This window comes from Bos javanicus, chromosome X (assembly GCF_032452875.1).
Source record: "Bos javanicus breed banteng chromosome X, ARS-OSU_banteng_1.0, whole genome shotgun sequence".
Classification (NCBI taxonomy): Eukaryota; Metazoa; Chordata; class Mammalia; order Artiodactyla; family Bovidae; genus Bos; species Bos javanicus.
Window position 1 is genome coordinate 17,927,054 of NC_083897.1, and position 17,158 is coordinate 17,944,211.

The following is a 17,158-nucleotide window of genomic DNA, read 5'->3' on the forward strand; positions in this document are numbered from 1 at the left end:
CATCATCATCACCACCTGACAATCAAACACTCCTGCCGCATGACCATAACAACTTCCAGGCACAAACTAAAAGCTCATTAAAGACTATATGAAGGCTATTTATAGAAGAACTAAACAAAGAAGGAAAGGACTACTAGCAAAATTAATTAGACTGTTCATGCTTTTGACAACTATTAACTATTTGTTTGAACTCAAGTGTCCAGCTCCTTTACTGACAGGTATTGATGACTATAGTGATGCCAGAGTTTTTAACTGACCTTGTGGTTTTTTTTTGGTTCAAGAACTCTGGTTTTGACCTATACTCTGTATATCAGCCTTCCTGTTGCTGTTTAGGCAGCTGATAAGAGGCAGAAATCCTTCTTGCTCATTAGGCCATTAGCTGCTGTTAAGCAAAGGGCTCAGGGAGGGGGGTGTTCAGTGGCCCAAAGGAATGTGTCAAACTCCACATATAAAGCCAGCCCCGATTTGGGGTTAAGAATTTAACCTTAAAAGGTTGACAAGTCATAAATTTGCCTGAGGTTCATATATATGTGTGACTTTCACAGTTTATATTTCCTCGCCAGGACTCAAAGTCAAAACATGCCCCTGATTAATGAATGGTACTAATTGTTATTCCGGACTTGAGAGCATTAGTCTTTATCCAAAATATTTTCTTAAAAAACATACAATCTCATGCTTAAAACTCTTCTGGCTTAGGGGAGTTTGGATAACTGGTCAGGAAAAAAAAAATAGGAAGAGGAGCCTAATGTTATCTGTTACTTGGTGCTACCATTTTGGTAGTCAAGATTGACTGAAAAGCTTCCATTTCACTGTGTCCATCAAGCAAAGTGCAAAGGAATGTCTTCCAAATCTAAACATGTGAGATAAAGCAACCATCTGTGAGTCCACACAAAAACTGAGCTGGGGCCCGGGGTGGTGAGGAGGTTGGGGGGAGGGCTAAAGTATCTTTAAGCACATTTTGTCTAACTTATCTTGTTAAATATTTATACATAACTGCATAACCTAACAACCTTGGCCAGGCTTGGAAGAGATAACAGATATAGGACAAACCCAAGATCCCCAAAGTGTAAACACACAGAAAAAAAAATACCACAGAATACTCCAATTGGAATACACTCTGTAACCTGCAGTCAAACTTGAAACTAGGCCACTAAAATCCTACAAATGAAACAATGTCCTGAAATGTGATCCCTTCGTCACGGAAAAGCAGACTAGTTTGGTTAGCCTTCAAGGTAGGTAGCAGTTCTACCCCATGTTAGCAGTGTTTCAAAGGGGCTCCCTTAACCCAAGAAAAAGAAAAGGCATTCCGTGTAAGAAAAGAGATTTTGAAGAACAGAGATGCAATTTGCATTCATTGAGAATTATGACAAAGTAAGAGTGAATGTAAACTATATTGCAACGATCAGAGGTATTCAAGTCAGATATATTTAGCCTTGTTCTATCTGTACAAGAAGCCTCTTAACTACTCAGAGTTCTTAGAAAGTGGAGTGTAAATTCATCAGTGCACATTTTAGACCTCTTCATTTCCAAACTAAGGAAGTGAATTTCACAATATCCCAAGAGAAGTAACCAGGTGCCCCAACCCAATATGTGGGCAGAAATGCAAAGCCTGTTTTCTCTCCAGAATCGCTGAGGGCAAGCGGATGTGGAGGAGGCAGAGGAAGACAGGGGGAAAGAGGGGGAAAAGGGAACTCAGAAGCAAGAGGAAAAGGAAACGCCACTTTAAAAATAGTGAGGGAAATACAAAGCATTCCACTCATCTTTTTAAGAGAACAAGAAACACAAAAGCATTCAATAAATATAGCAAACCATAAAACACCTTCTGTTCTAAACTATCACCACTTGAAAGAGTGTGCGGGTGGGAAAGAAGAAGGCGAAAAATGAAGACAAAAGCACACAGAACGCTCACTCTCCCCCTTACTGTGGGTGTCAGAGGAGCTTGGGCTGCTTATCACTCCTCTATGGAACACTCCGGAGCTTTGGGGAATTTGTTAGTTGGTAAAACATCATGTGGCCACCAAGACCTCACTTGAAAATAAAACTGAATATTGTTGAGGGGTGGGGAAAGACTCTGAATAACTGAATAAATGTTGATTCCAACATCACCTTCAGGCATTGTGAATGAGGCAACCTCACTCTCTCAAAGAACAAAAAGGCAATCTGACAGCTTTTGAAGGCCAAAAGAACCTTCAGGCGACTTTATTAAATTGACCCACAGCACTGAAGTTTCAAAGGCAAGAAATGACTTGGGTTTTAGAAATTAACACTTGTATAAAATCTTCAGAATTCCGTGGGGGAAAATAAACCTTATTTCAGAAATAGACTTTGAAGTTTGAAAACAAAACAGAAAATCTGTTTCTGAAAACAGAAGGGACTATTTGAAACACTGAGCACAGTTCTCCTGTGGCTCTTTGACACTCCTCACAGGCTCCACTCTGACTTCTGGAGATGGCCAGAGAAGACACACCACAGAATACAGCAAAAGAGAACGTGGGGAACATTACTTCCCTAGCGCATGTGCATGCTCGGTAGCGTCTGACTCTGCAACCCTGTGGATTGCAGCCCACAAGGCTCCTCTGTCCTGGGATTTCCCAGGCAAGAGTACTGGAGTGGGTTGCTATTTCCTCCTCCAGGGCATTTTCCTGACCCAGCAATGGAACCTGTGTCTCCTGCATTGGCAGGCAGATTCTTTACCACCGCACCACCTGGGAAGCTCTAGATTCTCCAGGCAAGAAGACTGGTGTGGGTTGCCATTCCCTTCTCCAGAGGATCTTCCCGACCCAGGGGTCAAACGCAGGTCTCCTGAATTGCAAACAGATTCTTATGAACTACAGGGAAGGTCCTAGTTCCCTAGAGTAAGAGCAAAATGATCACAAGAGATACTGCCTCTGGCCACGTTAAATTAAGCCAAGGCCTAGACAATAGAGGAGCAAAGACTATTTTCCAAACCAGTCGTAGTTATTAGCAAATGAGCAAAGATCCTGTAGGCTCTCTCTAGCCTACCCCTTCTCACTTTCTTACACCCCTACATTCTCTCCCTCTCCCCTCGACACTCCGAATCTCTCTCTCCTTCCCCCTCCTCCCACCCTCCTTTCCACCCACACCCCACGCTCCCACATCAGTGAATCAACAGCTGAAGCGGGGCACAAACTTGAGAAGTCAAAAGAACAATGATCTATTATATGCAAGACCCTCTCTTAAGTGCTCCAAGGTTCTTACCCTCAAGGAGTTTATATATGCATACAAGTAACCTGGGGGGAATCCTGTTTAAAAAAATAGAAATACGGATTCAGTAGATCTAGGGTGGCAGCTGAGATTCTGCTTTTTTCTTTCTGTTTTGAAACCCAGATTCTACATTTTCTTACAAGCTCCCAGATGCTGCTGATGCTGCTGGTCCAAGGGCCACACTTTAATGAGCAAGGATCTAATAAGAAACAAGCATATAAATAATTTACAAGAGCAAAGAAGAACCAAAGCCATAGAAGTTCATTGATCACAGGGTTCAAAGGGACAATCACATCTAGTCTTGGTTAATCATAAAGTGATTCATGAAGAACATAACATTTCACTGACACCTTGAAAAATGGGTAAGACGGCCACAGGCACCAGAGAGAGGAAGACAGTCAGGTGGTCTATAAGTAAAGGCTTGAAGGCAGACAACTACAGGATCCTCTCAGTAGTGAGTTAGCAGCCTGTTATGCTTAAATAGAGGGCACACATGTCAACAGGATAAGAGTGAGAGGCAAGATGGAGGCAGACTTGCAGGACTCAGACATCTGATTTGGATGTGAGATGTATAAAAAGAGAAGTCAAAGATGATTTCAAGGTTTCAAGTTGGGTACCATGCAGAGATGCTATCACCAGAAATAAGAATGTTGGAGAGAGGCAGTTTGTGCAGATAGAAAAAGAAAATGATGGACTAATTTTTTACTGTGTTGAAAGTAAAGCACTGGCAGGACTTCTGGATGGAGATATCCAACAGGCAACTGGGAAATACTGAACTGGACAGCAAGGAAGAGGTCAGGTTGGAAAATGACAGGGGAGTCATTCAAGCAGTGAAGATAATGAAGTCATGGGAATGCTTGTGGGAATGAACAGAGAGAACAGAAAGGGCAAAGGACAAACCCAACTGGAACACTTGTGTCTAATGAAGGGTGGGAGGAAGAGCATAAACAGGCAAAGAGACTCTGTTTTACAATTAGGAGGGGAAGCCAGAGTGTACAGTATCACAAAAGTCAAAGGAGGGTGGGAATTTAGGACAAAAACTTTATATCCATCCAGACCATATTCTTCCCCTCATAATACAGTGTGAATACTGGAAAGAACATGAGCTATGGAGTGAGACTAATCTGGATGTAAATCCTGGCTCCACTACTTAAACAACCTTGGGGAAAGGAAACTTCCGGGCCTCAGTTTCTTCGTCTGTAAAATGGAGATGACATCACCTACCTTTTAACTTTGCTGTGTAGATTACATGAGAGATTAAACATAAAACAAGTGACATCCAGTAGGCACTCAGTGAATTGTAGTCTCCATGCTCTTCTCTTGTGCCCTTTCAAACTAGGCCATCAAACAAAGTAGACTCAAAAAATCTACTGAAGAACAAGGAGTTTCAAGCTTACGTTGAATGAAAATGGTAACCTCAGCAACAGAGAAATTAAAGAAACCATTTTGCAGGAGAAACAGAAAAGTATACAACCCTTTCCCCACCACCAACCAAAAAAATTCCCATCTCCATAGACACTTGGGGGGAGGTTCAGGAGGGAAGGGAAATACGTATGCTTGTGGCTGATTCATGTTGTTATATGGCAGAAGCCAACACAATATTGTGAAGCAATTATCCTCCAATTAAAAATAAAGAAAAAAGGAAAAGACCAGCCCAATTACATAAGTATTCCTAGTATTTGCCTGGAACCATATGTTTCAAAGACTCGTCAGCAGGGCCCAGTCTAAAATGGAATAGAGACCAGAGCTCCAAAGCTACACACAGTTAGAGCTTTCTTTCTCTCCAAAGCAGGAGAGCCAGAGGGACCTCCATGTTGGAACCAAGCAGATCTGTGGAAGTCAGAACCTGCTGACACTTTACGAGTGGCTGCATTGTTTGCACATAAGATATATAAAAACAAGGCTTTACCAATGTAAATGTAAGGTGTGACTGTGAAAGACCACCCACCGCTAAGAGTTAACAACAACTTTCAAACAGTTTAAATGACATACATAATTATTAATTATTGCTATCAAAAATAATAGAAGTCTGATCCGTTGCTTCTAATGTATTTTTCTACATAGAAGTCTGTGTGTGTGTATGTTGGAGGACATTATCTTTTTTGCAAAAGTCTTGCACTATGACAACATATACTCATACTTTTAATCAAGAGAGTTCTTAAAGTCTTTGGCTGTTTTTTTTTTTCCCCTGAAAAATCACCAGATGTTGGCAAAACACACTTTAAGACATGTCACATGAAAAAGCCTGGAAAATATCATCCACACCCATGAGTTCCAACTTGAGCCTATATGCTAATGATTCGCAATCCTGCTTCTCTGGTACTCCAGAAGAGTATATACACTCTTTCCCCGTGATCTCATCTATCTATCCCCAGTATTAAGTTACCATCTACATGCTGATAACGTCCAAATAGATACCTCCAGCCCTGACTGCTCTCTCTTCTATGGTCCAAAACACAACCTCAACTACCTACCAGGCATTTCTGCCCCAATGATCAAAGGACCCCTCAGACACAACCTGTTCAAAATCAAACTCATTATTTTACCCCTCAAAAACATGTTCCTCCTATGTTTCACTCATTCATTCAGCAAATATTTACTGAGCACCTATTATCTGCTGTGGCCCCACCACCCAGCAAAACTAGAAGTTCTAGACTCTCCCTTCTATCCTCGTAACCAGTCAACAAGTCATGTCTATTCTACTTCCTATATTCTCTCAACTTGATCTTTTATTCTCCTATTTACTGCCCTGCCTTTTCACCTGCATTATTAAAACTCTCTGCCACCACCCACTCTCCAATTATCCTCCATACTGAATAGTGTTTCCTCTCTTAAAATGTTTTCATGGCTCCTCATCATCCTTGGATACAGTTCATCAAAACCCCTTAGCATTTCCTACCTACTTCTCTTGTTCATCTTTCCTCTACTTTCCCCACATCTGCACTCCAAACAATCCAAGCTAGTCCAATACAACAAATGTCTCATTTTGTCTAGTAACTCTGTACCTTTGCAAATACCTTTACAGGACAGCCCACTTAAGGCAACTGGTTACCCTCTTCCATAATTCAACAGCAACCAGATCCCCACAGGGAACCCAGCTCATCAAGCTGCCTTGACACCATAGTTTTCCTTACTGACTCCCTCCCTAAGCAGTGGTTTTATCTTATTCATCAGCTCCTAGCTCAGTACCTGGCATAGAATCAGTGCTCAATAAATGTTGGTTGAAGAATGAATGAAAAACGTGTAATATTTATTCAGAGATAGCATACAAAGTTCATTATTAATAGGTTCATTTTCTGAGAATTTCCATCTGTCTTTCAAAATAGTCAAATGTGGTTCCCCAATAAAATCACTCTATGAAACCTAACTTGAAAACTATCTCTTGGGTCATAGTCTCATTTCCAGGGAGCTCAACATGCAATCGAGCCAGCGCTAGATGTAGTTCTCCAAACTGAGCCAAATTCACAGTATGGGTTAACCATCACAACTTGAACAAGGATCATATCTCTGTACTTAGGGAAATGATGGAACTCAATAAATGAGCAGTAGCTCTGTATCAGTGACAATTAGGTCTGCAACACTTTGGGGTGAATCCAACTGAAAATGGTTTATTCAGGTGCTAAAAAGCTGTACCCCCTTAGTTCTTCCCAGTGTAGGTTAGGCTTATTCTCCGGATTATTAAGGGTGGACAGTTATAGGGATATTTTACATGTGTGTATGTACAAGTATACACATATGTATGGGGGCTGTTGGAACCAAGCAGATCTGTGGAACTCAGAACCTGCAGACACTTTATGAGTGGTTGCATTGTTTGTACATAAGATATAAAAGCAAAGCTTTCATGACACAAATGTAAGGTATGATTGTGAAAGACCACCCACTGCAAAGAGTAGCAACTCACAACTTTCAAACAGTTTAAATAACACATAATTATTAATTGTTGCTATCAAAATAACAGAAACATATATTTATACATATATAATCTATTAATATATACATAAAACATATACAAATACCACATTCAGATAAAGCTGCAGCTAAAATCTCTCTACTTGTCAAACTTCAGTTTTTAAAGAGGGGCAAAAAGGCTCCCAGGGTCACAAAGAATAGAAAAATATGCTTCAACTTCACCACCCCCTCTTCCTCAGTCTCTGCTACAAATCAATTTAGAAAATGATGCATTCAGAGAATCAGTGTTTCTCTAGGTACATAGCATCCTGAGGGCTTCCTGGGTGGCGCTAGTGGTAAAGAACCCACCTGCCAATGGAGGAGACTTAAGAGACTTGGGTTCGATCCCTGGGTCATGAAGATCCCCTGGAAGAGGGCATGGCAACCCACTCCAGAATTCTTGCCTGGAGAATCCCATGGACAGGGGAGCCTGGTGGGCTACTGTCCATGGGGTCGCACAGAGTCAAACATGGCTGAGAGACTTAGCACACGTGGCATCCTAGGATGTCATCTGACAGCGACAAAGTCCTCCAAACTAGGTCTTTATGTGTTTATTCTTACATTCATTTCAACTTTTAATAATAACTCTGTACAAGGCACTCTGCTCACCACTCTAGAGGATACTGTGACAATCAAACATGACTCCTACATTCAATGAGCACAGGGTCTGTCAGAGGCTATGAATAAACAATGAACTTCAAAATCATGGATACTAAGTAAGAAGTCCAAATAAGGTAATTTTGGGAGCCGAATGTAATCGGGGCATACTTCTGTATTGTCTCTGCACACGTGTTAATTCCCATGTTCAAATGTTTCCCCATCCTTTTTAGTCCATTACGTGTGAGTTCACTTTTTGATACATACCAGAGGGAGGGCTTTTTACCTCCTCCTTGTATCTGTCACCCTAACTTTTCCTGGCTCCACCATGTTTCCCTCAGCTTCAATCATCCAAACCAAAATTTGACAAAGAGCAATGGAGAATCCCAGGATGCCATGATACGCACTGGAAGTACCAGTATGCAGAGTTTGGGAGACAGAGAACAGAATCACAATTAAGAAGGAAACTATTCAAATCTAATATTATTTTTAAACAATCATAATCTTTTTCTCTTTTCCCCTCTATACTACTTGGGCCTGTATCTGCAAGAACATCGCTAGCCAACTTTAAAAGGATGCCCTAATGCATACAGAAATTAAGAGGACTTTCATAAGGCCCTTTATACTACTTCAATAAAATTCCCATGGCTGAAAATCCACTTTGAATTATGTCCTCTTAGATGTACATTTATGAAGCTTGATGTTTAAGTAAGATGCAGCAAACACTGAATAAAAACTGATATACATTTAGTATATGTTTCTGTAACTGACACCAGTTGCATTATTTTCACACTACATACTACAGATCTGTAAAGTGAAGTTAAATGTATGCATTTATGTAATATGCATTTATGTACATGTAGACATATTAAATTTATTTTTAACTACTTAAAATAACCTTGTAAACAAGTACAAACTACTTACCTCTTGTAAGTCTTGGCTATCTACTTTTTCCAGGGAGTTATAGTACAGCCAAATGCATTAAATCAATGTCCTTTATCACTTACCTATAGGCAACAAATGGATTTTTGACCTGAAAAAGTAGTTCCTTTTTTAGAAATTTTAGTATATTAGTAAAAATGAATCAACTACTTAAATAATGGTTTTATGGAAGTTTTATGGTTACAATACATTTATAATTCCATTTATTTATTTAACCCACAAATTGTATTGAGTACCTGTTATTTGTACTATGCACTATGCTAGGTACTGGGGATACAAAGATAAAACACAGCCGCTATAACCCTAAGAAAATCACAATCTAGTAAGGAGATTTAAATTATTACAAACACATACCTTAAAGATACCATAATCAAGATTTCTAATTTTCCAGTAATAAACTTATATTCAAAAGGCAGATTCAAAAAAGCCAATTAAAATTCTACAGTTTTGCTGAAATTATAAGAAATAAATGCATGCTTCATTGTGTAAATTTTGAAAAATACTGAAAACTCAAAATTTCCACTTCTGAGAAATGTACATCTTTCAACTTTCAGGTGAATGGTTGGAATCCAGTGGGTGGAGCTTTCATTTACAATCGCTTTAACTTCTCTGTCCCTTTTTACTGCCACTTTCGCTTGTATTTTATCTGTCTTCCTATCAATTATTTATCAATATAAGCCTATTAAGTATACTTCAAAGAGCTTAGTAGATTTACTAATCTAGCATATAAATGCAATTTCAGCTACTAGATGTAATTAACTGTTCAGAACACTAGCAACACATTTTGGTCCTAACATTGACTCCTTTTTATTCATGAGAAAAAAATACAAACTCTCAAATAAGGCTGTAACATGGAAATGCGTTCTCTGTTAATCAATCTGGATTCATTTTTATTTAAAAATGGCAAACAAGTATTTTTAATAATTAGCACTTGGATAATTAATATTCAACTGGCCTAATCTGAAGAAGAGAAGTAAATCTTTACATTGTCTGTTCAACAGGCATTCAAGTAAGACTATAACGTTCGAGTGAGCGTTTTCCACTCACACACAGCATTTCAAAAGGCACGTTTTCTCTGCTGATAATGCTCACCTTCAGGATGCTTTGTGAATCACATTTTTACTGTCATTATGTTTCAGGAGATAAAATCCCATTACTTTATGCTCTTTCTAAAGCCAGTTGGGGGCCCATGACTTGGACTCTTATTTTCTGGTACTCATTTCTTAATGGAGTCCTCGGGATCCTGTTTCAAGCCTGACAACTTGCTAAACGTGGGCAGAAGAGGGGAGATTTTTCAGCACACACTTTCCATTAGACCTTAGATTAACAAAAAACACTGAACCCGCTTAGAAGTTCAGCTAGGGCTGATGAGATGCTGGCTCCTGGTGTGATCTCTGGAATTGAGGCTGTGCACAAATTCTGATTCCAGGTTACAGAAACCTGTGAGGTACTTCAACAGGTCCATGCATGTGTTATAGCTCAACTCCCAAATATGGTAATGTCAACATTAGTGAGAAAGGTCTAGCTGACATTAAATCAAAGAGAGTTTGATTTTAAGAGATGTCTTACAATTTATGTGCTATAATAATTGTTGATCTTTAATGATACTAAGCCAGTCATAACAATGTTGCTAATTTCAATTTGTTCTCTGAGTACTCAACCTTAATCTCAACCTTAATAAGCCCTGCTTGATGGTAAGAGTCGCCAGCTAACTGAGGTAAGCCTGAATCAGTCTCCAAAATATATGCAGCTTGAAGTTTGTCCACATACCCCAATATGTCTCATAAAAATTTGGACTTCGACTTTAAGTAAGATGACATATAGCTTAAGAAAGGATTTGAGAGTTTCATCAAAGAATACATAATGATCTAGAAATGCTGCTGCTAAGTCGCTTCAGTCATGTCCGACTCTGTGCGACCCCATAGAGGGCAGCCCACGAGGCTCCCCTGTCCCTGGGATTCTCCAGGCAAGAACACTGGAGTGGGTTGCCATTTCCTTCTCCAGTGTAGGAAAGTGAAAAGTGAAAGTGTATTATCTATTATTTACGAAACATGCTATGGTACTCTTAGCATTGGGCTCCACACTGCATCAAATGCAGTGCTTTCCCTTTAAGGAGCTTATAATCTAAAACATACAAATAACCATATGCAGAAAAAAAGCTAGAGATCAGAGTAAAAGGAAGCATTCACAAAAATGTACAAATTCAGCATGCCAGAACTTTTCAGTTGAGCAATATGATCCCCAGTGAAATTCTTTCCAAATGATGTATCATGTGCACAAGTTATAAGTGATTATCTTCAATTTTCTTAGAAATGAGTAATAAGATACCTCTTAAGACCCATGCTTTTGTATATGCATCAAACACTAGAGTTGGCGTGGTCCTATTGATAGCTGCCATTTAAGGAGAAAACATATTTTCTGTCTTTTCTCGTAGCAGACAAATCCGGACCTCTTTTCTCCTAGGTTGGTAATAAGCAGCCTCTTTCTAGGCTACAGTGAACAGCAAACATTGCAACTCTAAAGATGGAAGCAGCAGAATGCTCAAAAATATTGCATCAAAACATTGGATACAACCTACCAGCCCATAAGAAAAAAACCACATTGCCAAACTGACACCATCTGTGTCATCTAACATCCATCGAAATCTTCTTATGCCTGTATTTCCTAATGCTTACAAACAGAATTTGCTCCAAGAATTAAGAAAACTCTTTTTAAGATGGCGGCCCTATTAAGCGACCTCTCCCTATCTCCCACTTCATCTCTTCAGTTTTTTTTTTTTTTTTTCCATTGACCAGGCTGGCTATTGTGACCATTTCAGCTAATTTCCTGAAGGTATTTTCTAGCCCTTTTCACCCTATTTAATCCTACAAGTTTCCTGAGAAGCCTGTTTACTCGTATGCTCCCCCACTAGACTGTGAGTGCCTTGACAAAAGAGACCATGTCTTCTTCCTCTGGGCACCCCCCAACACCTAACAAGAGAGCCTGCCAAGGAGCAGGCAATCTGAGACTCCTTTCAAGCCAAGGTGCCCCACCAATCATCAGCCATCTCCTCAATCAGACTGATGCTTCCCTCTAAGTACATCCTGGTGCTGATCATCAGGATTAGCGTAACAAATATATTCAGACCACATCTGAGCAAGTTCGCCAAACTAGTCCAAGTTAGCACATGGTAATACGACTTTTCCAAAGTTTCAACAAATCACCTGCTCACTCAAATGTCTAGTGCAATCTCAGGGGAGAGAAACCCTCCCATGCCTCACTTATTCTGTCTCCCGGCTTTAGCACCACTAACAGCTTCCAACTAATTGGGGAGCCACAGCTGGCAACCCGGATGAGATTGCTAGTTCTCATACTTTAAAACAACAGCAACGAATACCAAACTCTCTCTTTTTTCAAGAATGTTGATTTTTATTTTTATGTTGTTTCATCTATTTTGAGAAACTCCAAGTCGATTTTGGCTCTTCAAGGCTGCCTTTTACCCATACAGGCATTTGGCCTTCTGGATTGGTTCTTGAACTTTCCAAGGCCCTCTAAGGCAAGATTCCTCAATCTTCTGGGAGTTGCAACACTACCACGGTTTGTTTTTCTCATTTCCATCCATTCCCTTCACCACCACCACCCCCCTCCAAAAGTGGTGTATGGCATTCATAAAGTGAATTACACTTGATTTTTGTTTAGAGGAATTTTTTTTCAGACTTCTGTAACATTCCCTTGAGACAATTGGAAACATCATTGTCTGATTACTAGCTCACTTTCCTTGCCTAAAATTGTATCCATTCTTGATTGCGCCTGTGGGTAGGTTAAGCAAAACAAAATAAACATCTAGACTTATGAGCTCATTGGCTTTTTTCTGAATTTTTCTAAATTAAATAAGGGCAAAAGAGCTGCACTGAAAGTCAGTTATATGGATTTTTCTGCCAAATGCTAACTGTGTGCCTGGTTTCCATCTGTGGTGCTTTCCAAGTTACAAATCCTTTAAAAAAAAAAAAGAGTGGGGTATGAAAAGATCTATGGATTTGGGGGACATGCCATTTAGAATTGCTATCCTGTGTGTTTGAACACTAAAAAAAAAAAAACGGGAACACAAGATTGTAAGGCTTTAGATCAGCTTTGTGGAAGTCTAGTGTAGTCCTTCAGCACCAATGATTTATTTAGGCTGGCCGATTTCAAATGCTATTTAGTCTCATCCATATTAGCATAAGAAATGTACCTTCTCCAGTCTAACCCAATTCTGCTAATGGTCAAAGTTAGCAGTCAATCCCAAATGCTCCCCCTAAGTGACACAGGACATTCTTGAGGATTTCTCTTTACTGTGACCAAATCTCATTTTATCTGGGACAAAGAAAGCTTTAATGCAGTTAATACAGTGGAGCGGGCAAACTGAACATGGCTTAAAATATAGATAGGGAAAAAAATGTCAAGCGGTCATCATGATGGTTCATAACTATCAAGTACTTTGCAGCTGTTTTTCAATTTCCAACCACTGAATGACAGCAGCAAATCACACATTTATTCATTTTGAAATTATGCACTTGGCATTGTATTTAAGTCCGCCATTATCATCTCTTCTCTGAAATACTGATGAGCTCTTTCCACACACGGACATTAGGATTTTCACCATGCTTTCTGTATCTACAAAGACCGTATTTGCCCAACTAAAGCTTGGGACACATGGTTTTATGCCAGGGGTATTGGAAATCTGCGCCGCCCCCAGAAAATCCAGGCTATATGGTAGCTGTGTGGGTATAATCCACCATATTTGAAGTTTGGCTTTGCTCCAGGGCGAGTCAGAACAGTGCCTGCCATATAGAAGGTCCTCAACAGGGCATATGTTTGTTAAATAGAAGTGAAGTAGAGAACGCTGGGTTTATATGGTAAAGATGCTCGGAACATGATTTTTCCTATAGAGTTTGGGAGATACTTGAGGAAAATGAAAAATCTCCATCACAAGTCCCTGTTCTCTACATGGAATATGGCCATCCTTAGGCCAGGAGTAAGGGAACTTGGAAGGAGGGAGCCCAGGCCAAATCTCACACACACGGTGTGTGGGCCCTCCCAATACTTTTATACAGATGCTGCAAAGAGGCAGGCAGCCAGAGATCTGGGGGAGGGCAATGGAGGGTGAGGGCCTGTTTGAGTCTCTGTAGAGGGGGGTTGCTAAATGAGTATCTGTGCATTCCCTCTGGTCTTTTTTCCTCTTTTAAGTACAATCTTTACTCCTTGGCTTCAAATCCGCCCAGTGTGGCCCCAGCCCCAACCTTGGACCCATTCATCTTGTGGGGGCTCATCCTGCGAGGACCAATTTTTACATTATCAACAAAAGCATGTCTCTGGCCTTAGCAATCTAATTACCACGGATGGCACTTCGAGGGGAGAGAGATTCGCCCGCTGTTTCAGCTCTGTGGAACTGATTCATAGGTTGCCCCTTACAGCTCCTGCACACGCCCACGTGTTATGTTATTAACACTTAACAGTGGAAGAGGTAGTTTTACCCTCCCATAGAGCAAAATCCTGCAAAGCAATATTTAACATATGCGCAAATGCATTTCAGTCACCAAAAAGGGTGACCAATCACCTTTGCAACTAAACAGCAGGCTCGCTTGGCTCTTTTCATCCACCTAAAGAAAAGGCTGAGGGCGCGCTGGCTGCCTAGGTAACCTCCCGCTAGTGAACGCTCGCCGGCAGCGCCCACAGGGCGCGCATCGCATTCACAACTTGGCCCAACCAGCAGGCCCGCCTCCCTGACTTGTTGAGAGCCACGAGCCAAGTTTTGGCGAGGGCTGCTCCCTGATCCCTCGGAAGCGCGGGACGCGCGCCTTGGTGGATGCATGGGTGGTGAAGAGACCTCGGAGGCCACAAACGTTTTACAGTTTGTGAATACAACCAGCCGTTTCTTAGAGCGCACCTCTGATAAATTAACCTGTTTGAAGCCGACTCTTCTTGCCTGCATTGTCAGTGTAGCAACTTGTCCTAATTGGATTCTAAGGCAGGCTTTTAGGACTCCAACCGTGGGACAGTCAATCACACAAGGCCATTAATATTCATCTGTTGACAGCGGCAGTGCTCAGGGAAGGTTAAAATATGCCCTTACAACACGATCTGATTGTGCTGAACAAAAGGCAAGCGTTCAGAAACTTTCCTCCACCTAAAATCATCTTCCCTTCAGGGTCCAGCCTGTCAAGAAGGCAGATGAATTTGAGAAGGGGAGGAGTTAAATCATCTTTGGACTCTTGCTCCCCCGGCCAGCAGCATGGTTTTGGAAACGATTTTGCCAGCCTAGAGAAGAGACGCTGTTTTGAAGGGAAAAGGCTCAGTCCTCCTCATTTGGGGGACCCTCCTACTCAAAAGTTTCCCTCCGCGTGTCTTTACCTGTCACTGCGGATTCGGAGATCTGTCCTCAACTTTGCTTGCACTTGGGCCCGCGAGCCTTGGGAACCCAGGCTGCAGAAAGGAGGGCGTGAGGGCAGGTTGGTGAAAGAATGGCTGGAGCCGTGGTCCAGCTGAGGCTGAAATTCTGGCATGTAAGTGTGAGCGAGGGTGGCAAATTCCCGAGGCACCAGCTCGGATGTGCGGCGCCAGTTCGCCGAGGCTAGGAGAACCAACTCCAGCCTTCCCGCCCTGCCCCCCTCCCCAAAAAATGGGCGCCCGCTAGAAGGCCATGCTCGCCGTTTCAACCACTCGCATCTTCGCTGACAGCCCAGCGAGCCTGGGAGATGCGGACACGGTCCACATATACCCTTCTTCTCTTCCTCGGGAGACCTGGCCGGGCTCGAGCGCGGGGACCACTCCCAGGTACTCAGCCTCTGGGCTCACGATCGCGGCCCCGCGGGGCTAGCGCGCTCGGGTTACGGTCACCATGCGCCCCTTGGCTCACCGCTCGGCGCGGGGAATGCGCGAGGGACGACTCCTCACCTGGCACCGGGGTTTCAGGCACCCATTTGAGTCCGGGCTGCAGTCTCTGGAAGAAGGAGCGGACCTGGTGACAGGTGGCGTCCGGCGGCGGCGGCGGGGGCTGCGCCTGTCCCGGGCAGTCCAAGCTGAGCAGCATCGCCACCACCAAGCACGCGGCGCGCACGGTCCCTGCCATCCTGCTTCGCGGGGAGCGAGGAGAGAGTGGGAGAGTGGCAGCGGGGGCGAGAGAGGTCCCAGGACGCGGCAAGCCTGGCAGTGGCCCTAAGGAGCTGGAGACGTGCCGCTACCCAGCCGCTGCAAAAGTTTCCTCGCAGCTACCTGGGCGCTGGGCGAGGGCGGGAACTGCTTGGTGGCTCGGGGCGGGGCGGGGCTGACCGGATTGGGGCGGGGCGAGGAGGGACCGGGCGGGGCGGGGCGAGGCGAACTGCGCGGCCAGGGGGCGGTGGTGGCCGCGTGGCCAGCCTGCGGGCGCGGGGCTGCGGGAACTGCTGGGGTACCGCAGTGTTGGGATCCCGCAGGAGCCGCGCGAGAGGAGGACGCGGAGCGCGTGCGGTGGCTCCTGGCCGCCCAGCCCAGCTGCCGGCTCGCCGCCGCTCTACACAGGGCGCTCTGGCATAACTACTGCAGAGGGGCTGCAGGCTCGGGCGCGCTGATTGGCTTCCCAGCAGCCGTCCCCTCTGACTGGCTCTGAGAGAAGTTCCCCAGCCTCACTCCTCCTTCCCGCCGCTCATTGGCCTACAGCCGAGTGGGCTTTTTCCTTTAGGATTTTTGCAACCTCTCCATCCTTCCTTGGGGTGCGTGGAGGTCCCTGGCCTCGGTACCCACCCCGCCAGCCAGGTCCAGCTCATCTCTGGCCACCAGAGCTTCCCAAGAGGTCTTCCTCCTCCGCACAAAATCCACCTCTTCTTCCTGCTTTCTGAGGGGCTTCCCTCGATTCTTTTTCCCAACGCAGCTCACAAACCTACCCCACAAAGAGTCACATTCAGGGCAGCTGGGGACCGCTGGCGAAGCGGGGTAGGTTCACACCTGCCTCATCTTTGAATACTATAACTAAAAATCTGACAGCCCATGGGGGTTAATTTAATAGAAGCACACAAAGTCAGATAAGGCACCTGATCCCAGGATGTTAAAAGAATGTCTCCTGTAAGGTAGCCCCTGGTGACCCTTCATGAAGCAAAGCACAACTGGTGACAACAAGATAACCTAAGGCTTAAAGTCAGACTAATTCATTAGAAAACCGTTTCACACAGCAAATTCATTGAGCCAGAGCTAGCCTGTTTGAGAGGTCTCCTAGCCCAAATCCCACCTCTCCTGCTTAAATTTCATCATTTGAAATCCGGTTCTTTGAAAATCAAATACCTCTCAGAGGAGAAATGCATTTAGTCATTACCCATAAGTAGGGATCTTTAACTCCCATATTCTTTCTAGTGGCTCACACACACCTTAGCACAATGCCTGGCACATAGTAGGAACTCAATAAGTGTTTGTATAATGAAATGACTTAACACCTCAGTGTGAATTAGTTTACCATCTG

At 43.1% G+C, this 17,158-nt stretch overlaps 1 protein-coding gene across 1 annotated transcript in view; it reads right to left on the minus strand.

Moving 5' to 3' along the window:
- The window catches only part of GPC3 (glypican 3), a 459,188-nt gene extending 443,213 nt beyond the window's left edge, over nt 1-15,975 (minus strand). The window contains exon 1 of the mRNA XM_061408363.1: nt 15,625-15,975. Coding sequence (XP_061264347.1) covers nt 15,625-15,799 — 175 coding nt within the window. The 5' untranslated portion in view covers nt 15,800-15,975. The remainder of the gene's footprint in view (nt 1-15,624) is intronic.
- Nucleotides 15,976-17,158: the final 1,183 nt, after the last annotated feature.